The sequence below is a fragment of the Budorcas taxicolor genome, chromosome 3 (genome assembly GCF_023091745.1).
Source record: "Budorcas taxicolor isolate Tak-1 chromosome 3, Takin1.1, whole genome shotgun sequence".
Lineage (NCBI taxonomy): Eukaryota > Metazoa > Chordata > Mammalia > Artiodactyla > Bovidae > Budorcas > Budorcas taxicolor.
Genome location: NC_068912.1, coordinates 110,294,493 through 110,318,747, shown reverse-complemented (window position 1 = coordinate 110,318,747; position 24,255 = coordinate 110,294,493). Strand labels below are relative to the sequence as shown.

General features: G+C 52.0%; 1 protein-coding gene across 1 annotated transcript; it reads left to right on the top strand.

The window, feature by feature from the left end:
• The first annotated feature begins 6,892 nt into the window (after positions 1-6,892).
• TFAP2E (transcription factor AP-2 epsilon) lies at positions 6,893-22,683 on the top strand. The gene is made up of 7 exons (XM_052637742.1): positions 6,893-6,919; positions 7,221-7,697; positions 8,249-8,300; positions 18,144-18,366; positions 19,881-19,999; positions 20,534-20,675; positions 22,401-22,683. Exons 1-7 carry the CDS (start codon positions 6,893-6,895, stop codon positions 22,681-22,683), a joined length of 1,323 nt encoding a protein of 440 aa, XP_052493702.1.
• The last annotated feature ends 1,572 nt before the right edge of the window (positions 22,684-24,255 follow it).

Genomic DNA, 24,255 nt, shown 5'->3' with positions numbered 1-24,255 from the left:
GGTGACAAGACGGCTCCTGTGTGGTCTGTCCTGCACCTTCTTCCCTCCGGGCCCCAGCAGCTCACAACACACATGCCCTGCTAATCACAGTTCATAAGTGTCGTCTCATTCAGTTCCCCCAAGAATCCAATGAAGCAAGCGTCATCCCGATTCTAAGAAAGCAGGTGCCCGGGAGGTGATTTGCTCAAAGTGTTGCAGCCAGTAAGTCCCAGAGCCAGGGCTCCATCCAGGCCATCCAACTTCTCAGCCCACACCCTTCAGTGGCAGAGCAGGTGGCAAACTCATGTTGATGTGGTGAGGCCTGGATGGGCGAGGGGAAACTTGTGCTCTTTTGTCCAAATGAAGTGCTGCCCCTCCAGGCCAGCATGTTGCTGCCAAGTTAGCTGTCACCTCCTCCAGTGTTTAAAAAGAAGTCAAAAATCTGTTTTTAATGTGAAATCTGATTTTGAATGTTGATATTTTTAATTAAATCATCACTACCCCAACAGAACATCTGCAGGCCAAATGTGACTTTCAGGCAGCCAGCTGTTCATTTCCATTGTATGCCAAGTGAGAAGGGGAAAGATCTGAGAGGTTCACTGGGGACTGGACTGGAGCACCCACTGCCTCCCCAGGCCGGAACCAAAGCTGTAAGGCTGGAGCCAGACCAGTCCCAGGTCCACACTCTACAGACCCTTCTCCACCTAGGCCCTCAAGCCTACAAGCATTCATTGAGTATTTTCTAAGTACCTACCTGTGGTGGGCTGTGCATAGATAACAAACTGATTTATCTACTGAATGTACTCAAAGTCATGTCCTTGGCATGGAGTCCCTGAAATCCCTGAAAAGTATGAAGTCAGACCCTGTCCGCCAAGCAGGTTAAAGTCTAGAGGGGAAACAGAGAAGGCAAAGGGCAACTCCTAAAGATGTAAGCAGTTGCTTCTGTGAGGGGGTCTGTATAGTGTGGCTGGAATATGAGATCCCCTCAGCCTGGCTGAATGAGTCCAGGAAAATTCAGAGGAGCTATCTGTGGCAAGACCTGAGGGGAGAAGGAGCTTGCCAGATGCACAAACAAGAACAGGAGCTTGGGAACTGCAAGTAGGTCATGACTGCTACAGTGGGCAGTGGTGGATGATGAGGTTGGACCCATGGGCAAGGGCCAGATCTTAACAAATTCTGGTGTGCCATGTCAAGGAGCTTAGATGTGGGATCATGCTGAGGTTGTAGATTTTTTTAGCAGATTGAGTGTGATTCTGTTTGCGTTGTAGAAAGATGACTTTGGCTGCAAGAGGGACAACTGAGGCAGAGAACTTGGAGAGGAGGTAGTAAGTCTGAATTAAGCTAGTGGCCATGAGGGTGGAGAAAGTAAGGGTGGTCAGCGTTAGTTAATTGGCTTGGTGATTAACTGGAAGTGAAGAGGGATGAAGAGAAAGGATGACTCCCAGGTTCCTGTTCTGGGCCAGTGAGTGACTAATGGGGCCATTCACTGTCATGGGGAGAAAAACAGGTTTGTGCAAAATGTAAGCTCATCTTGGTAAATGGTGGATTTGCACTGCTGATATCCAGGGGGAAGTGTCTCTCTGCAGTCTGGAGCTTGGCGAGAGGCCTGGGCAAGTGACAGATTCAGGAGTTGGCGGGATCAGCAGTCCTTAAAGTGACGGAAGTGACTGAGATCATCTGGGGAGGTGAAAAGAGAAGGGAAGGGCACCCCAAAGCCAAGGGCAACTGCCCCTGTTCCCTGCTCTCCAAATACTCTCCCTCGTGTGGTGGAGAAGACAAACCCTGCAGAAATGTTCAAAATGCAAGGCAGACTGGAGTCTGTACTTTGGTGAGGGTTGGTCAGAGAGTTCTTGACTCTGGAATGCGAGGAGGGCTAGGCTGCCAAGTAACACTGCTTGCTCCTGGTAATCAATTCAGCAGCAAGGGAGAAGGGGGCACGTGAGCTGCAGTTGTGAGGTCTGACCACCAGGTGGAGCCTGAGTATCTCCTTGTGCCTGATTTCCCCCACCCTGCAAACCACCAGGCCAAGAGCAGAAGGCTGTCAAAGGTGGGCAGGAGGGTGGCTGTGTTAACAATAAAGGAGGCAGGCCTGAGTCCTTTCTTAACATAAACTCCTATTGCAAACTCACTTTTTGAAAAGAGAGGGAAAGATTTAAGCCTGTGAGAAGAGCAATAGGGCTAGTACGCCAAATGTGAGTCTGTGTCTGTTTGAACATGCATACCTACGTGTCAATATACATCCTGTGTCCCCACGTGTATGTTTCTCATAAGTGTCTCTGTCATGCTGTGTGCCCTGTGTGTCCAGGAGCGTCTGCATATGGACCCTGTGCACATTCCAGGCCCCTACATGTGTGCATGTGTTGCAGAGAGTGGGCAATTGGCAATGCCCACCTCCATGTCTCAGAAAGTGAGGAGGTCCCGGACAAGAAAGGGGATAGAGTCTGCAACCAGGAAACTTTGAGGAGCCCCCGAAGAGCAAACCATGAAGAACATCCCTCTCCTCAGAAGCCATAAGCAAAATCACTCACTGATCGTAATGTGACTTCTCCACATTTTACCTGGGTTCTGTGTCTAGTTACCCCGAGTCATGTTCACACGTGTGCGTGCTCAGTCGTGTCTGACTCTCTTGCGACTCCACAGACTGCAGCCCGCCAGGCTCCTCGGTCCATGGAATTTTCCAGGTAAGGATACTGAGCGAGTTGCCATTTTCTGCTCCAGGGGATCTTCCCAACCCAGGGATTGAACCCGTGTCTTTTCCGTGTCCTGCATTGACAGGAGGATTCTTTACCACTGAGCCACTTGGGAAGACATATTCATTTAGAAGGCTTCCTAAAGGAGCTTAGGAATAGGCTGAGGAATTCATAAACTCATTCATTCATCATTTACTTAACAAACCTTTACTGACCACCTGCTATGTACCAAACCCAGCACTAGACTAGACATATTTTCTGTTTCACCTTTCTTCTTCTTGTAAACTGGTTCATGAGGCAGGAAAGGAAAATTAGTTGCAGCTGCAAAGAGCCTAAAATGCCAATTACGGTGTTTCAATTTTTTTGTTCCCTGAAGATGGGCCATGAGGAGCCCCAGGAGAGTTTTCAGCCAGGAGGTAACATGGTCCAGTCACTTTTGTTGAAGAAGAGATATGAAAGAAGACAGGAGACCAGTTTGAGGTAGGGGGTTGTTGCAATGGTCCAGGCAGTGGTTCCCAGGCTTTATTGTACTGCTGAGTCACCTCACAGGCTTATGGCTAGGCCCCTTGCCCAGAGTTCCTGATTCAGTAGGTCTGGGTGGGGTCTAAGAACTGACACTTCAAACAAGTTTCAGAAGTTGTAGGTGATGCTGGGTCAGAGACCACACTTTGAGAACAACTGGTCTAAAAGGAAGAGTATGGCAGCTTAAGATGCTGACAGAGGATGAAGAGAGATGTTTAAGAATTAGAAATGATGATCCTCTATGAGGATTAGGGGCTCCCTTATGGCTCAGCTCTTAAAGAATCTGCAGAAGCAGGTTGGAGTTGGTGGTGGCGGTAGAGGAGATGTTTGACTTCAGTTTGGGGTTTGGAAGGTCTCAGCTGCAACAAGTTGTCTGGAGGGAATATCCAGTAGGCAATCACACCTGTGGGTCCGGATTTCTAGTGAGAGATACAGACTGGAGATAACAAGGTTGGGAGATAACAATGGGCCAGGAGTCATTAAAGTCTTGAAAGGGGATGAACTCACTAGTGAAGAGTGTAGCTAGGAAGAAAAGGTAGAAGCTACAACTCAGGATGAATAGGTGACCTTAAGGGTGTGGATGAAAAGAGGGAGATAGAAGAGAAGATTGAGAAAGGGTCAGAAAAGAGGAGAAATAAGCAAGAAGGAGTTGTCTTAAACTGCAAGGAAGTAGGGTGAGGAAAGCCACTGGGCAGGCAGCTTTTCTGGTCATTCTGGCCTTCCTAAGCCTACTGGGGAGAGCGGGAGATACCCAGAGCTGGCACAGGCATCATAAGTCTCACTTCTCCTGGACGTTAACCAAAGGCATCCACCGACCTGCATGCACGCGCTGTCACACATACACCTGTCTTGGAGCCTGATGTCTAATATCCTGTGGGGAAGAGTGGTCTCACCACAGACCCCCACATCCAAGTAGATATACACATACATACTCCTGACTTCTTTTATGCCCTGGGCACAAGGTTGCAAAGCTGCCCAATTTTGCTTTCTCTACCACCTTAGCTGGCGGTTTCAGCTTCTGGAAAGTTCCTAGTGATGAAACTTTGGCTGTTTCTAGCCTCCTCCTTCCCCTAAAGCCTCCCAGACTGAGATGACCCAGACCTGAGCTCTGTACCCAAGGTGTGCCTTTTGCAAAACACCGCTCAAGTCTCCTCCACACACCTCCCATTTTCTATCTCCCTTTCTCCTCTAATCTAGCTCACTATTTTAATCTTTACTTTCTCATCCTCCACTTCATTAGAAAGGGGTCTAAGAAAACATCTAGTCCACTCTTCCCTCCCATACTGTTGTTGTTGAAGTTGCAGAAACTGAGATCAGAGAGGAAAGGGGGTTCGCTCGGAATCACACAGTTCATCAGAGTCAAGACTAAATTTTAGGCACCTGAGTCTGAGGCAGTACAGAATAGTGATTCTGAACACAGAAAGAGCAGAGGCAGACTGCTCCAGCTCTGCCACTTAACTAGCTCCTTGACCTTGGGCAAGTCATGTCGCTTCTATGTATCTCACTTTTCTTACCGGAGAATAGGGGTGATAAGGGTTTCTATCTCATAGGGTTGTTGTGAGCATTAAATAACTCAATATAGAGTCTGACATAGTATGTAATAAGTTGTGATTATTTCTATTCAAACCTAGACAGCATATTAAAAAGCAGAGACATCACTTTGCCTACAAAGGTCCAAATAGTCAAAGCTATGGTTTTGCCTGTAGTCATGTACAGATATGAGAGTTGGACCATAAAGAAGGCTGAGCACTGAAGATTAATGCTTTCAAACAGCAGTGCTGGAGAATACTCTTGAGAGTCCCTTGGACAGCAAGGAGATCCAGTTAATCCTAAAGGAAATCAACCCTGAATATTCATTGGGAGGACTGATGCTGAAGCTCCAATACTCTGGCCTCCTGATGTGAAGAGCCGACTAATTGAAAAAGACCCTGATGCTGGGAAAGATTGAGGGCAGGAGGAAAAGGGGACAACAGAGGATGAGATGGTTGGATGGAATCATCCACGCAATGGACATGAGTTTGAGCAAATTCCAGGAGAGAGTGAAAGACAGGGAACAGGGTGTGCTACTGTTCATGCGGTTGGGGAGTCGGACATGAGTTAGCAACTGAACAACATTTCTACTCTGCCCTGGTTGGAGTATCTTCTTGCCATTTTTTTTGCAGTGCCACGTGCCATGTGGGATTTAAGTTCCCCAACCAGGGATCTAACCCACAGCCCCTGCCATGGAAGCACAAAGTCTTAACCACTGGACTGCCAGGGAAGATCCCAACTTATTCTTTTCAGCACCTCCCATCTGCTTTCTTAATTCTCGTTCCCCTTACTATTTCTCTCATTTTGTTGTTCAGTCACTAAGTCATGTCTGACTCTGTGACCCCATGGACTGTAGCACACCAAGATTCCCTGCCCCTCGATATCTCCTGGAGTTTGCTCACACTCACACTCATGGAGTCGGTGATGCTATCTAACCATCTCATCGTTTGCTGCCCCCTCTCATTTCCCCTTCTTTAATTCTTGTCCCTGTTCCTCAGGAAGGAAAGGCTGGGATTTGAAGTAAAGCAAAAGTGACTGCAGAGACTGGAACATGCTTGCCAGCCAGCCGGCGCCTGTCCTGGTAGTACGCACACAGCCTGTGCATGTCATGCATGTAAATGCGATGACAGCACACGGTCCACGTGGTGTCACGCAACAGCCTTTGGGGATGACCCACCCACGCTCAATAGCCCAGGACCTCAAGCCTTCAGAAATACCTGGAACCCTACTCAGACTGAACTCATGCCCAATCCCAGTGCCAGGCAACTCTCTCTGTACAGTCAATTTGTGTCTCCAGCTTCCTCAGACCCGGGCTAGGTATTGGGAGTTACCAGCTGGGGGAAGCCTGAGTGAAGTAAGCACCCTCAGAGGGGTTTTTATCCAGAAACATGCAGAGAGGCTGGGATGGCCCCCAACTCGCACACATACACAGACCCATACGCCAACATATGTTTGCACAGGAGTCAGTGGGCTTGAGTCTGCAACTCAGAAACCTCTTCCACTTTCAGTACTGCCCACCTCAACCATAACGGGGTGAGGTGATTAGAGAAAGGACTGATACCCATCTTACAGACTAGCAAGCTAAGGCCGAGGAAGGGTAGTGCTTTGCTCCAAAGGCAAAGATGGGGCAGAGCCAAAGCAAACCAAGGCCTTTGTGTCCCAACCTCGAATTCTTCTCTGTTTCAAGGTAGCTGGGAGCTTCAAGCCTAGAAGACGCTCAGACCAGCGCAGACTGGAACCAAGACTCTATCCTCTCCAGGGGGTCGCGCCAAAGCCACGCCTCCTCTGGAGCAAGTCACTGGGGAGCGGGGAGAAAGCGGCCCTAGCATGTCTCTTTAATGCGCGCCCCCGGAGGCCCCGCGCGCCCCCGCCACTATAACTGGAGTGCATGGAGCAAGCTGCCTTCAGAAGAAGGCGGGCGCTGGGCACTCGACCGACTTTTCCAAGTGCGATCAGCTCCCGTCCGACCCACATCCCGCCCCCATGGACCTGCCCCGGGGCACCCACTGCTGAGGACCAGATGCCTGGCGGGCTCCGGGCTGGGTTGCACCCTGCCACCGCACAGTGACCGCCCGCGGGTCGTGCAGGCTCCGCGCCCTTCTTCCAGCCGCGCTCGCCGTCGGGCGAGGGCTCCGCCGCCGCCACGCCTCGCGCCCCGCGCTGCCCGCCCCATGCTGGTGCACACTTACTCCGCCATGGTGAGTAGTCTTGGGCACCGGGGCGTGCCCGGCCGGGGATCGGGCAGCCTGGGTGCTGGACCTTCCGTTCCGAGCCTCCCATTTCCAAAGAAATCTCGGATGGAGGGGGCCACAGCGACTGCGCCCGCGGAGAACCGTGCGCACCGGACTGTCCCCAGCCCAAGGTTCCCGCGCCCACGGGTCGTTCAGAGATAGACCTCGGGCCTCGGAAGCGGGCAGGACGGCAGCCGGCCCCTTGGGAGATGAGGAGGGTCCTTTCAATTGCCGCTGGATCGCCTGACGAGCCCCTTTGCTTCCCCAGGAGCGCCCCGACGGGCTGGGCGCAGCGGCCGGCGGGGCCCGCCTGTCGTCACTGCCCCAGGCGGCCTACGGGCCGGCGCCGCCGCTGTGCCACACGCCCACCGCCGCCGACTTCCAGCCGCCCTACTTCCCCCCGCCCTACCCGCAGCCGCCGCTGCCCTACGGCCAGGCGCCCGACGCCGCCGCCGCCTTTCCCCACCTGGCCGGGGACCCGTACGGCGGCCTGGCGCCCCTGGCGCAGCCGCAGCCTCCGCAGGCCGCCTGGGCCGCGCCCCGCGCCGCCGCCCGCGCCCACGACGAGCCGCCCGGCCTGCTGGCGCCGCCCGCCCGCGCCCTGGGCCTCGACCCGCGCCGCGACTACGCCGCCGCTGCTGTGCCGCGGCTCCTGCAAGGCCTGACCGAGGGCGCGCACGGCCTGGCCGACGCGCCCCTCGGCCTCCCCGGGCTGGCGGCCCCGCCGGGCCTGGAGGACCTGCAGGTAAGGCCCGAACAGTCCGCGATGGGCCAGCATCCGCTGCGGTGACTTAGGACCTGGCGGGCGGCAAAGAGTGGTCAGTGCAGAAGTCCGTCCGACTTTTCTCCCAGCCTACCGAGGATGCCCCCCACGTCCTGAGTTGGACGTTGCCTGGCCTTTCAGGTGGCCTGGCTCTGAGTCCGTGAGCCTGGGGTCTGGGTGGCAGCGACCCTTCGCCGAGTAAATGGACAGGGGCTGAACCACTTTGTCCCCCTCCGCTGGGCAATGTAGGGCATCTATGCCCAGTTCTGGTCTACTGGGGCAGCCTGTGTCTGGAGCGAAGAGAGACGGAGGAATTGCCTGAGGTTCAAAATTCCCTCTTTGAACTGCACGGCGAGGTTCCCAGGGCTCCAACTCGGTCGCAAATGCTGGAGCGCGGGTGAATCCTGGTCCGGCTCGAGGCCGCCGCAGGCGACGGGAGGTGCGCGTCGGGCGGAGCAGACAGCAGGGGCTTGGGAAGCGACAAGAGACTACAGTCTACGAGCCCCCTTACCACTACCCTGTCCTATTTGCAGGCCATGGACGAGCAGGGAATGAGCCTCCTGGACCAGTCGGTGATCAAGAAAGGTAAGCAAGAATGGCATGCCTCTGCCAGGGCAGAACTGGGCGAGATGGTGCAAGCCCTGGCACACAGACCCAACGTCTTCCCTACGGCGCGTCCCTCATGTGCATCGCCGAGCTCGGTGGCCACCGGTCACTCTTTCCGGCCCAGTAGAGGGGCTGCGGAGGCTGCAAGCCTGGGCAGCTAGGGTGGTTGGTGAATTGGCCCCAGAGCCTACCAGCCCAGGTGCCCTGGGAGCCCGACCACGCTCACTTAGCTACCCTGGCGGCCAAGCCTGTGCAGGGGCCTGGCCTCTCCCTACCAAGGGGGAAGGGCACTCTTTTAGATCTGGAGTAATTTGCAGAACAAGTTAAACCACTTCCCTGTTTCCTAAGAGGTGGTAATAGGGGTGCTATTCCCATGGATGTCGTTAAATGATTTCCACTTGGGAGTTTTACGATTTCCTAGCCTGCCAGGTTCTTTCTGCCCCTCCCTTCCCAGCAGGTCCTTGGGAGCCTGGTGGTTTCCCTAGGGAATTTTTTCTCCACTAGGGAGCCTCTTTCAGTGTTCAGGATGAGGGAGCGGTCTGTGAATATTGTGTCAGGCCATGTGCAGGAGGGTCAGGGCCTGGTGTTGGTGTCTATGTGAGTTTGCAGTCCTGTACATGTCTGAAATATTCCTTTCCTAGGTGTCTTTCTAGTGTTTCTTGGTGTCTCTTGCTGTTGAGTGTGTAATGTGTGTCCATCATGTTGGTGTAATTTCCATGCTTTGGGGGGTCAGGGTCCCTGTTGTGTCCAGGAACTTGTTTTTTGGCACTGAGGATCTGTAAGGATGGAGAGTTGCTCCCTGTTTATTTTCGGGGTGTTTGTGTCTCTCTGCCCTAGTAAAATCCAGGGGTTTGAGATCTGCTCTCCACTGGATCTTGGGACCTGTGAGTTCTGACAGTGACAGAGAAAAGTGAGAAAGACAGAGACTCAGGAAGCTCAGGCATCAAACAGGCTCCTTGAATTTGGGCAGGGGACGGTGAAGAGAGGAATATGGGGGCACAGACAAGCCCACAGTGCCCAGGGCTGGCACAAGCTGTTTTTCAAACCAGTGAATTCAAGCCTGGGCTCAGTCTGCCCTCCCAGAGAGCATGTGGGTTTCAGGGGGCGGGTACAGGGCATGGGGCAGGACTTGGATTTCCAAGACTTGGGGCTGGGAGTTAGCTGGACCACCTGGAGTATGTGTGGGGAAAGATGAGGGGATAGCCTACCCAGAACCTTGGGGAAGGGGGCACCAGGTACTGGGGCTGTGTTACCTGGAGGTAGAGGTTTGGGGAGGCTGCCTGGAGTCCCAGCAGAGGTGTGCAGTCAGAGCCAGCTCTTTGCTAGAGGCCACTGCCTTGCTTTAGTGAATTTTTCCAAAACCGACAGAAGGAAGAATTCGTCTCCAGTGGCAAGAGCCTGCTGCGGGGCTGCGTCCACCTGGAGATGGTCTCCATGGCCTCAGTTCCCAGTTCCTGACTCCTGCCCTGACTCGGTGGATTAGGGGGGTCTAGACTCACTGACTCCCTAGGGGAAGTGCTCACGTGCTAAATCAATTCAGTCGTGTCCGACTCTTTGCAACCCTATGGACTGTAGCCCACCACGCTCTTCTATCCATGGGATTCTCCAGGCAAGAAAACTGGAGTGGGTTGCTGTGCCCTTCTCCAGGGGATCTTCCCGACCCAGGGATCAAACCCATGTCTCTTACACCTTCCACATGGGCAGGCAGGTTCTTTACCACTAGGGCCACCTGGGAAGCCCAAGGAACCTGGGGATTTCTGCTTTGGGGAAGGGTAGAAAAATGGGCCTCTGAGTACCTTAAACCCCAGTCCCCTGCTCAGAGCCAGGACAAGAGACTGGCTACAAAGAGGAACTAAAACTGCCTAAAACTCCCAGCCCCAAACTTCCATAAATTCTGGGTCCTAGGGGTGCGCGAGGATCCCCCAAAGCAGCCCCAAGAACACAGGGAGTGGGGCCAGGATTCGCGAGTGCTGCGCGCTGACCCCGGCAGGTGCGGGATGGATGTGGGCGCCCGTGCTGCGCGGGATGTCGCCGTCGCGGGCGCGCACACCGGCCCGACTGCAGTGTCAGCCCGTGGGTGGGACGGCGACCTGAGTTAGGGACTGCACGCTGGGAGCCCCAACCTGGACAGAGAGTCACAGCCCCGGGCAGTGCCGCAAAGAGGGAGGGGCGAGAGCTGGATCTCCCAGATGAAGGAGGAGGCTGGTTCCCAAGCGGCGAACTTGGCCTTTGGCTGGCGGCGGGCGCGGCTAGCCTTCGAGGAGGAGACGGAGTTCGTGCGGCACTTTGCGGCTTTGCAACCAGACAGGCGGAGCCCATCCTCGAAGGTCAGGCCTCGGAAAGCCCTCGCACGGGCGACCTAGCTGTGGCCACGCAGGTGGCCCAGTTGAAGCCCTGCGTCCTGGAGCCTCCTCGCCCCACACAGCGGGCGATTTTCGTTTGCGCTCTCCGCAGTCACTGCGGGACTCCCGCCACGCCGCCAGCCACGTGGGCGCGGTTGGTTAGCGTCCTTCTTCGCCCTCGTGTCTTTCCGAAGGTTTGGGGAGCCCCGGTCCCGTCCTGAAGTCCTCTGGCACCTGCCAGGAGCGATGGAGGACCGTCCCACTCCTGGATTTATAGAAAGTCCTGGAGTTACAGAATTATGCAAAGCCCTGAAATTATAGAAACTCGTTCTTGGCTAGCTGCAGCAAGGACTTCATTCCTCCAGCTCCTCCTGGCCCTGGCGGGAGGGGCAGCTGTGTGAGGGGCGGCTGGGGTCCTGGATGTGAAAGGGAGGCAGCCCCAGCCTTACCCCAGAAGCAGCCTTCCTACTTGAAGGCGGCCTCGGGCCTCCGCCTTGACCGTGAGTCAGAGAAGGCCAGGCCGGGGAGGGGCGGCAAGGCCCCACCACACACCTGCAGGTTGGCCGCCCCTGGCAGCCGGGGCAGCTGTGCGGCAGCGATGGCGGATGGGGCTGAGGCTGAGCCGGAGGGAAGCGGAGAGCCCTCAATTTTCTACCCACATTTGTCACTTTCAGTTTTGCGACCTGTCCTCAGGGCACAGAAATGGGGCAGTACTGGCCAGAGAGACAGACAGGGACACGAGTATCGGCAGTGAGCCGTTTTGTACAGGTCGTAGCGGGAGCTCAAAAGACAAGCGGTGAGTGCCTGAAGTTGAAACATCAGCATGAGGCTCAGGAGGTGGTACGGAGGTTTGTCGAATGAATGAGTGACAGGGTTTGAAGTCTGAGTGCATTCGGAGAGGTCGTGTACAAATGGCCGAGCTCCACTCACCCCACCGGGCGTGTGTATGTGGCCTCTCTTTGGAAAGACCAACAGGTTTAAAAAGGGTAAACATCTCTATGGGTTTCTGAGCACACAGTCACGGCTGGAGGGGAGTGGTTGGGGGATGAGGACGGAGGTGTTCCTCCTTCCCCCCAGGAGAGTGAGTAGTTGCAGAATTTCAGGCGGGGAAACCCCTTGCTGGGCTCTGTTGTCCGCCCTCAGGACAGGGGCTGATGTGAGCAGTCACCCTTTCCTCCACTCTCCCTGGCTCTGGGAAGGAAAAGGGGAATGGGGAGTTTCTGGGCTTCAAAGGAGCGCCAGGACTGGGGTGAGATAAGGGAGGAACTCACTTGAAGCAAGATTGGGAGCTCAGTAATCAAGACAAATAATGCATCTTAGCGCAATATTTTTTAAATATTTGAATGCAAAATAGATCCACAATACACAGGATACCAGAATTTTACACAAAGATGGAATCTGACTCTCAGTTCTACAACCCTACCTCACTTGCCTCCCAGGCTACCTTAGCCACAGCATGAGACTAATATATATAGTGAAGTTGCTCAGTCTTGCCTGACTCTTTGCAACCCCATAGACCGTAGCCTACCAGGCTCCTCTATCTATGGGATTTTCCAGGCAATAGTCCTGGAGTGGATGCCATTTCCTTCTCCAGGGGGGTCTTCCCAACCCAGGGGTCGAACCCGGGTCTCCCGCATTGTAGACAGACGCTTCACCATCTGAGCCACCAGCACAGACTAAAAAACCAGTGCAAATGAACTGTGGACTCTGCCTGAGGGCAGCATAGCACCTGCAGGGCAGTGAAGGGTAGGAGTTATAGTTAAAAAAAAAAGGGAGGAGAGAGTGAGAGGGTGGGGATTAGGAGGTACAAAATAAGCTGCAAGGACAATACAACACAGGGGACATAGCCATTATTTTATCATGACTATAAATAGAATATATCTTTAAAAATTGTGAATTGTTATGTTGTATCCGTGCATATTATGTAATATTGTACATCAACTATAGCTCAATTAAAAGAAATTAAAATTTGAAATAAAAGGAACCCTCCAGGAACTTCCCTGGTGGTCCAGTGGTTAAGACTTCAAGCTCCCAATGCAGAAGGCATGAGTTTGATCCCTGGTTGAGGAGCTAAGATCACACAAGCCACATGACTCGGCCAAGAAATCAAAAAATTTAAAAAAGAAACCCTCTAGCAGTTGGTGAGATGGAAACTTAACCCACAGGTCCCACTGGGGAAGGCGAGGGAACTCAGGTGGGCTGGGAGGAGGGTCAGGACCCCTCCTGTCTGCTTTCCTCCTCCCTCTCCCCACATCCTTGGGTTGGTGGTACCCTAAGTGTGGTCTAAGGAACCACACGCATCAAATCCCCAGTGGGTGCTTGTTTAAGAAAATGAAGATTTCCTGGGCACCATCTCACATCTACTGAATGAGAATCCCTGGAAATATGGCCCTGGGACTTCATTTTTTTAAAACTGATTGACTGAAGTAAAATTTACATACCTGAAATTCACCCATTGGAAGAGTACAATTCAAAGATTTTTAGTATACTTATAGAGTTGTGTAACCATTACCACAGTCTGTTTTAAGACATTTCCAACACCCCCCCCCCAAATTCCTCTATTCTCATTTGTAATTAATACCCACTCCAAGCTTTAGGCAACCACTGATCTGCCTTCTGTCTATATGTTTGCATATACTGGACATATTATATAAATGAAACACTTATATAAATATGCCAACTTTTGCATCTAGCTTCTTGTACTTTTAATCTTTTTGAGGTTCATCTGTGTTGTAGATTTTATTAGTAGGTCGTCCTTTTTATTGCTTAGTAGTACTCCATTGTATGGATGGAGCACATTTTGTTTATTCCTTCATCAGTTGATGGACTCTGGGTTTGTTTCCACTTTTTGGCTAGCATGAATAATACTGCTGTGATCATTCACAATGCATCTTTGTGTGGACATGTTTTCACTGCTTTTAAATTCCTAGGAGTGGAATTGTGGGATTTTTATGAGTTTGTCTTTAATTTTTTAAAGAAACTCCCAAGCTGTTTTCTAAAGCAGCTGTACTATTTTACATTCCTACCAAATAGATGTGAGGATTCCAGTTTCTTCACATCGTCATCTGCACTTGATATGTCTGTCTGTTTGATTATAGCCTTCCTGGTGAGTATCTCAGTATATTTTTAATTTGCATTTCCTTAATCACTAGTGATGTTGAGCTCTTTCTCATATGCTTACTAGCCACTCATATCTCATTTGTAGTGAAACATCTATTCACATGTTTTGAATATTCTCTAATTGGGTTATTTATCTCACTATTGAATTATAAGAATTCATATATTCTGGATCCACATCCTTGATAAGATATAGGATTTGCAGATATCTTATTCAGGAGTATCTCGTTCATTTTTTAGAAGAGACTCTTGCTTTTATTTATTTGGCCACGTAGGGGTCTCGGTTGAGTCACACGGGGTCTTCACTGGGTCGTGCGGGGTCTTTCGTTGTGGTGCGTGGACTCTAGCTGCAGCATGTAGGCTCACGCACGGGGGATCCTAGCTCCCCAACCAGGGATGGAACCCACATCCCCTACATTGCAAGGCAGATTCCCAACCTCAGGACCACCAGGGAAGCCCCTCGTTTTCTTAATAGTGTCTTTTCACTTGCAAAAGTCTTTTATTTTGATGAAATCCAGTTTTGTGATTTTCTTTTGTGGATCATGTTTTGGTTTTGTATGAGGAACTCTGTGCCCAATCCAACGTCAGGAGAGCTTTTCTCCTGTATTTTATGCTGGAAAGAATTGCAGTGTTAACCAGCTTTCTGAGCATCTGTGGCACACTCCCCAGAATCAGTGGTCAGAACGTATCTCCCACCTGTGGACAGAGTGTGTAGACTTGTGGTGTGTGTGTGGGGGTCTTATCTGCAGGCGTGTGTACATGTGAATGCCTTCTGAGTGCGTGACCAGGGGGACACCATGAGTAGACCACTTCAGCTTCAGGACTCACTGTGGTGTGGGAGACAGACGCCAGTGTCCCTGCCTTGCAATCTGTGCTAGTTAATTCCCACCTTTACGACTGCTCTTTCCCCAGGCCATCTGCTTCCCTTCCTAACCCTGGCTTCACACCCATCATTTTTGAAGGAAGAAGCTCCGAGGGGAAAGATACAGATAAGTGGGAGGAAGTGGGGGGAAGCAGCAAAGTCTTTAATCATATAGACAAACACTTGTCTTGCACTATGCTAGCTGCACCTATGTCTGCATAAATCTGGCATATACTCTATATTTAAATATATCAACAGTAGCAAAAGCACCTGCAGATATCCTTATGTACATTGCTGCATTCCTGCAACATTGGAGAAGGGCAGAGCCTGTGTGTATAGAGCTGGGCTCACTGTCTGTTGTTAAGTGTACGCATGCACAGGGTCACCCTCGTTGCTGTGTAGCAGGGCATGTAGTTTTTATGTATAGACATTTGTGTGACACGTGTGCTCACATATGTCCCTGTTTGCACATGCACAAACGGCTTCACCCAGCTTTGGTCTCTCTCCTGGTACAGAGCCTGGCCTCAGGGGTCTCCAGACTTTAATAAAAGCCGGATGGAGGAGGCTGCTGGGGATAGAAGAATTTTCTATTCTTCTGACCATTCCCTCTGCCTAGGAATCATGGGCGACCGGACAGTCTCTTTACCCTTCTTGTTAATTTATTAATTCATAGTTTTATTTTTTTAAGTCAAGCTTGAGGTATAATTTACATATAGTACAGTTCACCCTTTTAAAATGTGCATTTCTATGAATTTTTTTTAAAACTCAGTTTTTATTTGACTGTGGTGAGCCTTAGTTGAGGGACATGAAATCTTAGATCTTTGTTGCAGCATATGAGATTCCACATCTAGTTCTTAGCCACTGTACCACCAAGGACGTCCCTAAACTTTTGAATCAGTTGCCAATGTTTAAAAATCCAGGGAATTCCCTGATGGTCCGGAGGTTAGGATTTCATGCTTCCATTGCATGGGGTGTGGGTTCAATCCCTGGTCAGGGCACTAAGTTCCCATAAGCTGCACAGTGCAGTGAAAAAAAATAATCCAGAGATATCACCTAGAAACCTCAAAATCTGGTCTTACCAGCAAAAACAAACCAAAAACCTGAACAAGCTGAGTTCTGGCAGTGTTGGTGTGTCCTACATGGTGACACTCTCCCATTAACTGCTGCGCTCCCCACTTTGAAGTCTACAACTATGCTGTCCACTGTAGGAGCTACCGGCCGCGTGTGGCTATAGAGCACTTGAAATGTGGCTAATCCAAATTAAGATGGGTTGTAAGTATAAAATATGTGTTGAGTTTTGAAGACCAAATACAAGAAAATAATGTAAAATAGCTCATTCATAATTTTCAAAATATTGATTGTATGACTCAGTGATAATGTTTTTATTTATTGGGGTAAGTAAAATATATTAAAATTAGTCTTACTGTGTTTCTCACTTTTTAAAAATGGGGCTTCTGGAAAATATAAATTTATATATGTGGCTCAGAGTGTATTGGTCTTAGACAGTGTGGTCGAGAGCCTAAAGGACAGATGGAGGACCAGACAGGACAGGTAGGGAGGGCTGGACCACAAGCTAGGTCCCACTTTTTAAAGAAAATTTGGCCACACTGTGCAACATGTGGGATCTTAGTTTCCTGAACAGGGATGGACCCGTGTCCCCTGCATTGGCAGGCAGAGCACCAGGGAAGTCCCAAGAAGGGAGCTGTGACAGCTACGGTCATCATCAAAGGCCAGGACCCATCTCTGTTCCTTATTGCTGAGCCAGCTTAACTATTAAAACTTTGAACTTTAAGTTTCTTTATCTTGAAATGGGGATAGAAAATACCATCTACTCCACAGACCTGTTAATGTGAAGCCCTTGATTGGCACTCACTGGAGGGTAGGCAGCATCATTCTGCTCAGCTATGGAGCTAGAATTTGATTCTCAGGCACTGATGAGTTCTAGGCTGGGGAGTGATGGATGTTTCAGAAAGATCCCTCTGGAGCAGGGGCTGTGCAGAAATTCAGGTGGGAAGTGAATGAGTGTCCCTCCATACCTGTGGCTGCATCCAGGCATGTGGAGAAAAGAAAGTCCTAGGCCACAGTGATGGGTGGGATGGGGTGGGAGAGGGCGGTGTGGAGGGCCTCACTGAGGTTTCTGGCTGGGCGAAGGCAGGGAGGGTTTCAATGCACGTTCAGAGAGGGGAAAGCTGGAGGGGCTCTGCCAGGCCAGGGACTGGGCCAGCCTTGCTTGCCTGTGCCTTCTTTAGGCACAGTTCCCCACACACCGGTGCTCAGCGAACGTTTTGCCAGATGACTGGAGGGCCAAGTGCCACCTTTGAGACCACAGCCCAGGGCTTACTACTGGTACTAAGTCTATCAGCTACATGATTTCAGGCACATTATTTCACCTCTCTGGGCTTCAGTCTCTCATCTGTAAAATGGGGATAGTAAACGTAGCCTCTTGTTCTGAGGATTCAGTGAGGTTATTGGTAGAAAGTGAAAGTGAAAGTGAAGTCACACATAGTATATAGTACAGTGAGTGCTCACTGACTCTTGGCCTCAGGATCTCCACTTGATCCCCCTCCACAAACACAGAAAGCCTGCCTTTTCTACTAAGTCTCTCACTTCCTCTAAAGAAGAAAAGCCCAAGGGGAAACAAGTGCCTCAGTCATTCTCCCTTCCCCCTGAGGCTTAGCAGGAGAATGGAGGTTAGGCTGCAGGAAGAACTTTCTTTTAGAGCCAAGAGTGTCCAAATGCGTGTTACAAAATGAACTTCTCAGATTCCCTTCCCTCCTCTTCATAGATATTAGTACAAACTTAGAGAGTATTGGGGGAGGGAACGATAGGGGATGTCTCTTTATTCCTGGACTCCTTGACGTCCCAGAGTGATTTAGTGGGAAGAGGGCCAGGGTTGGGGGCCTAATGGGGCCATAACCTCCCTGTCCCTGGAATGGGGGAGTCCAAAGCCCCCCGGCCTTTCACTGACCTGAGATGGTGGGGAGACATGGGGAGCACAGGTGAGTGGGAACAGGGAGTCGGGGCCTCCTTGTGATCACATAGATTTGGCTGGGCCCTGCTGCAGTGGCCCAGGAATCCAGTCTCCAGCTCACATTCCGTTTCCTTATTTCCAACACCCTCTGTGATCATGCATGCCCAAACTCCCAAGACTGCTGAGGCTGTTTGATTTTTAACAGGGAACCAGCCTGACTCAATGAGGGGAGTCGGGGTTCCAGAGCCAGAGAACTTTGAGTTTCATTTCCACCACCCATTGGCTGAGTGAACATGAGTGAGTCATGTTAGCCTCATGCTTCAGTCTCTTCTCTTGTAAAGCAGGGTTAGTGGAACATCCTTCTGGAAGGTGCTGGGACGTGCAGAAGCAGCTGTGTGTGCACAGCATGTGAGCACGGTGCCGACGCGCAGCTGGCGCCTCAGCAGCACGCTCGTAGCCCAGCTGGCCAGTGCCCCGTGGCCCCACGCTCAGTGTTGTCTCTCTCCCTTGCTCTCGCTTCTGCTCCACAGTCCCCATCCCCTCCAAAGCCAGCAGCCTTTCAGCCCTCTCAATGGCCAAAGACAGCTTGGTTGGCGGCATCACGAACCCCAGTGAGGTCTTCTGCTCCGTGCCCGGCCGGCTCTCTCTGCTCAGCTCGACGTCCAAGTACAAGGTGACGGTGGGGGAGGTCCAGCGGCGACTCTCACCTCCCGAGTGCCTCAATGCCTCTCTCCTGGGTGGTGTCCTTCGCAGGTAGGAAGGCCAGCCCACAGCTCCCTGCCCAGGGTCAAGGCTAAAACCTTTCAGACTTTCTCAGGGGTTTGGAGAGGGGACGGCCCCACCCCAGGACACACAGGGTCATCTCCACCTCAGTCTCCCAGGAGGATTATGTATGCTCTCTGGACAGGCCTATGTCCTTGGCAGCTCCCATGGGTCTGCAGGCTGGAGGCCGGGGGTAGAGAAGAGCCTGGGTACTGAGAAGGGATGCAGGACTCACCCACATTGGGCACGATGGACAAGGCTGGGTTAGGGGAAGGGACAGCCCCCACCCCACCCGGAAAAAGGGTCCCCAGGACTTAAGGCCCATTCCCTGTGTCAGTTATAGGCTTCTCTGGTGTGTGTGTTCTGAGCAGGAAGCATGGGGTCCATGGTTTGTCTTCACAATTGGGTCTGTCTCTGCGTATGTCCTTGTGCCTGGGTAGGTATTTCTGCTTCAGGACTATGACTTTTGATGTATTTGAGGATAGTGTTTGTGTGCATGCTTGCATGTGTGTTTGTATATGTATGTGGTATAGGGAGTGGATCAGGAGTATATGTTTCCATGAGTGTGAGTTTCCTGTGTTACTTTCAGTGGGATGTGTTGGTTAGAGTATGTTCTACTCTGTGTGTCTGTGTGAGTATATGCTTACCTTTGTGTGGGGCTTCCCAGGTGGTGCAGTGGTCAAGAGTTGCCCTGCAAAGCAGGAGGGTTCAGTCCCTGGGTCAGGAAGATTCCCTGGAGTAGGAAATGGCAATCCACTCCAGTATTCTTGCCTGGAAAATTCCATGGACAGAGGACCCTGGTGGGCTCCAGTGCATGGGGGTCACAAAGTCAGGCACGACTGTGTGACTGAGCACAGCACCCTTGGGTAGGAGCCGCATTTGTGCGGGTGTGGGAGCGTCCCCTTATGCCTGGTCTCTGAGCATCCCAGAGCGGCTTGTGTGAGTCCATGGGTGTCTGCACAAATGTCCCTGGGCTCCTGACTTGGTGTGGACACGTGTTTCTGTGTCCTGGACCTCTGAGACTGTGTCTGTCTCTGTTGGTGTGCATGTCTCTGTTCTTGGTCCTCAGTGTGTTTCATCTGTGTGTGTCTATGTGCCCCTGGGCAGCTGTGTGTATAACAATGTCTCCCATGTATCTCTCTGTGTTTCCCGTTTGTCTCTGGGCCTGCATGTCCCTGGGTAGCTATGCTGATGTACACAGGTGGGAGAAAGAACCCTGAGATGCTGGTCCATCCTGCCCCACCTTGGGCTGTCCCTGCTATTGGGAGGATTAGGGAGAAATGAGGCGGTTCCTGGAGCTGGATGTAGGGCCCCCTTTCCCATCGTGGCTGCAAACCCAGTGAGATTACGAAGAGATTGGGATCGGGCAGGTGGAGACCCCAGCGTGTCCCCAGGGCCAGACCCAGGCCTCGCAGGGTTGGTGGAGGCAGCAAGGCCCTGTTGGCTCACTGAGCACACACGATTCTCTCTTCATAGTGTGTGTGTCTCTCTGTGTGCACGTCCAGGGCCAAGTCCAAGAATGGAGGCCGGTGCCTGCGCGAGCGGCTGGAGAAGATTGGGCTCAACCTGCCAGCTGGCCGTCGCAAGGCCGCCAACGTGACCCTGCTGACTTCGCTAGTAGAGGGTGAGGCCCGAGGGGCCACGAGCCACCACCCAGTGTGACTGTGTGTGACTGTCTCGGATGCAGGAGGGCGTGTTTAGTCATATGTGTGTTCTCTGTGCCCCATATGAAAGGGGTGTGTGTGAAATGTGTGCAGTCTTTACGTGTGTACACAGCACACAGATGCATGTGCTGGTGAAGTAGAGTGTGTGTGTGTGTGTGTGTGTGTGTGTGTGTGTGTGTGTGTGTGTGTGGAAGAGTGGCCAGTGTTTGAATGTGGTAGAGATGAGGGGGTTAGAGTCCCCTCCCTGGAGGCTGGTGACTCTGAGCTCAATCATCTTGAGTTCTCAAGCTCAGCTCCCACCCATGAGCTCAGAGGCCTTCTGAGAAGGGAGGGCAGTGGGTTGCAACTAGGGCTGAGAGGGGAATCGGAAGAAGAGGGAAACAGAAGCAGAATGGAGGCTGGCCCTGGTCAGGGGTTGGAGGGTCCAGGCTGTGCTCCAGGCTCAGAGGTACACCTGGCGTCGTGATGTCTCATCTCTGCCGCCCCTCCCTCAGGAGAGGCCGTACACCTGGCCCGAGACTTTGGCTACGTCTGTGAGACTGAGTTCCCCGCCAAGGCAGCTGCCGAGTACCTGTGCCGACAACACGCCGACCCCGGGGAGCTGCATGGCCGCAAGAGCATGCTGCTGGCTGCCAAGTGAGTGAGGGCGCCGTGCACAGGCTGCCGTGGGTGCCCTACACGGGCACTTATGGGTGCAGGGCATGAACACGGGCGCCAAGCGCAGGCACAGTAGGCACCATGTGTACCCGTGATGGACACACGGTGCGTGATCCACTGCACACACCTAGGCTCCACGCTGCACGTGACAGGGCACACGTGGACATGTGAGCATAGCTGAGTTCTCTATGTCACAAACACAGTGTCAGGACAGGCTCACACAGAAGCCCAGGTGTGGGTACCACGGCCCCATGGCACCCATGGCAAGGCTGAGGGTCTCTCGCCTTGCGCCCCATTCCTGGGCCTTGCCAATCAGCCCCTCTGCTCCTGGCGCCTCCATCAGGGCACCCAGCCAGGCCCCTATGTTGCCCCTACTTTGTCCTCACTTCACACCTGCCCCTCTACAAGTCTCACGGATGCCTCCCTCACCCTACCCACATGCCAGTTCAGTGCTGGTCTCCTCGTCTCACTCCCGGACGTGTGCCCCAGTGCCCCTCTGTTCCCCCAGCCTTCCACCCCGCACATGCACTACTCTACCCAAGAACCTTCAAAGGCTCCCACTGGTACTACATCGATTTTCAAACTAGGTTCTATTGGGACACTGCAGAGCCTGTGTAATGAACTGATGTTTGACGAAGATTTACCTTTTAGGAAGGGTTCCCTTGCAAGAAGAGACAGACACAGGGCAGTTTGAAAACCACCATTCAAAATAAAATCCAGACTCCTTTGAGGACCCCCATAATGTGGTCAGCACAAACTCCACCCACTCCACCTGACTCTCTTGCTCTCTCCTGCCCTCCCATTCTTGGGCTTGCTCTTCCGCTTAGAATGACATTCAGTCCTTCCACCTGAGGCAGTTCTTCATATCACAACTCCATCCTCCCTTCTTCACAGTTCCCTCAAGTGCGCTAGGCAGAAAGGGACTCACAGACTCATGGGACTGCCATGACTCACGGGGCCTTTGAGACTGTCTAGGGCAGGACCCACCTCACTCATTAATCAGCTAACTCAGCAAGCCCTTCCTGGGTCCCAGTCACATCTAAGATGCTGACTGGGTTCCTTGGTGATGCAAAGGGAGGACACAAGTAGTTCTCCTGCCTGAGGTGGACACAGGATGCATAGAGAAATGAATGATGGCTGCAGAATGGAATTGGATTCAACTTCCAGCCTAGTCACTTGGACAGGTCATCTAATCGTCAGAAACTTAACGAGTTTCCTCTTCCATGTGACAGGGATAACAATACCGATTTGTTGTGAGGTTAAGTGAGCTGATACAGACAGTGTGCTTGGCACAGAATCCAGGTCTCAACTCATATTCACTGCTAGCTATTATTTCAGTTATTTAAGGCAGACTCTGGACTGTTCCCCAATAATTTCATAAACAAAGCTCTTGAAGCATTGGCTGTTTTGGGTGCAGGTGTGGGTAGGAGAGAGAATCAAGGAAAGTTTCCTGGACAAGGCAGGAGTTGAGCTGGACTTGGAATGTGGGCAGAATATCCACAGGAAAAGCAATCGTAGGGTATCGGCATGTGCTGTTTATTAGCTGTGTGATATTGGGCAAGTCAGTTTCCATCTCTGAACCTTCGTTTACTTCTCGGTAACATGGGTATGACCATCATTTGTCGACTGTTGGGTCAGCAATATGTATGATGTCCAGCTGAACTCAGACCTGTCTCTAACCTCTGACCCTCCTTCCCCAACCAGGCAGATCTGTAAGGAGTTTGCAGACTTGATGGCGCAGGACCGCTCACCGCTGGGCAACAATCGCCCAGCGCTCATCCTGGAACCGGGAGTGCAGAGCTGTCTGACACACTTCAGCCTCATCACCCATGGTTTCGGCGGGCCCGCCATCTGTGCTGCCCTCACTGCCTTCCAGAACTACTTACTGGAGTCACTCAAGGGGCTGGACAAGATGTTTCTAAGCAGTGCGGGCAGTGGGCATGGGGACAGCAAGGCGTCAGAGAAGGATGCCAAACATCGGAAGTAACCGCTTGCCCCACCCCATCCCTAAGGGGCTCCCAAGATCTGAAATGAGGTCTTTCCTCCTGGGGGTGGGCCTGAAAGAATTCAAAGGTGGGGCTGGAGTCAGACTAGAAAAAGAACATTCCTCCAGAAACCCATGAGTTAGGGATCTGGGTTGGAGTAAGGGGAAGTGACCTCTGTGTTGTTAAGTTAAGCACCCCGGTGTTTGCCTCCTGTGTGCAATTTTCTGACCCTTGACTGCTGAGAAGGGTTTGAAGAGGAGGTTGGCACAGAAAAGCCTGGTTCTTGCGGCCAGCGCTGCCCATGAGGGTGCCTGGGCAGTGATGGGTATCCCCAGGGGCCAAGGCCTTGCTGTTTTTACTGAGACCAGGAGGGAAATGAACCAACCAGAGGTGCTACTGAGGAGCTGGTGGGCATCTCAGTCTCCTACCCCCAGAAAAGGGGTGCTGGCAGAAGGCCCCAGTGGATTCTTTGGATCGCTGCCACTCTTCTAAAGAAGTGGGCAGGAGGGGCCCTCAAGGAACAGGGAAGATAAAGCACAAATTGGGTAACTTGAGTCCAGGCTGCACTTCAGTCCTGTTGCTGTGTGTCCTATTTATTTATCATTAAAGTTTAAAAATGTCCAGTGCAGCTTATTTATCCCAGTGAGCTGAGGACTCTTGTTTCACTGTCTTCTGCTCGTGCACCAAGACGTGCAGCTACACTAGGATAGAGAGGGTCTTTTTGCTCGCAAAGGGCTATGGGTGGGCTGGGAGGGAAGGAAGATGTCAGGGACTCTGAGGCTGTGGCTGAGATTTTGTTATTTACGGTTGTTTCTCTTGACCCTGCAGTCAGTGTACCTCTCCAACTCTCAGACTGCGTTCTCCTTCTCTTAATAAACCTTTCACTGGATACGAAGCCCTCCCTGTCCTTCTTCAGTCCAGGCCTGGATTTGCCTCCCCAGATGGCAAGGTCACAGGGGAGAGACAGGGCCTGGGGACTGGGGAAAGCAGGTGGAGTGTATAAGGGGGAAATCTTGGAGGGGGCTGTGGGCATCACTGTGTGAGGGGATACAGACGGTGGGTCTGTCTGGCTTGTCAATGTGGCTATTAGTTGTGTGTGTGTGAGAGAGGTGAATCCTGGGTGGGGGGACGGGGGTATGTTATTGTGACTCACTAAGCCTGTGGGTGAAGGTGTCAGTCTGGCTATAGGTCTGTGTGATGAGTTACTGTGATCATTGGTGGTGGGTCTAAACACATGTCAATATGAATGCTGATGACTATCTGGCCCATTCAGGTCTAGCTTCTTTGTCTTGTTGAGGATTTCGTTCTTCAAGCCATTTTTCTTGCCTGCACCTTCAGTCTCTCCGTCCCTACTAAGTCATCTACTAGATCACTCCCTAAAGGACACATTCTAGGATCTCTTACCTTACCAAACATAAATCCTTTCCTTTTAAAGAGTTCTTAAGAAGATTATGACACCTCTACTTCCACTTCCCCACCCCCAATTCACTCCTCAACCCACTTGACTCTGGCTTCTACCACTACCAGCCTATGGAAATCCACTCAGCAAGGTCATCAGTGGCCACAAGTCCAAA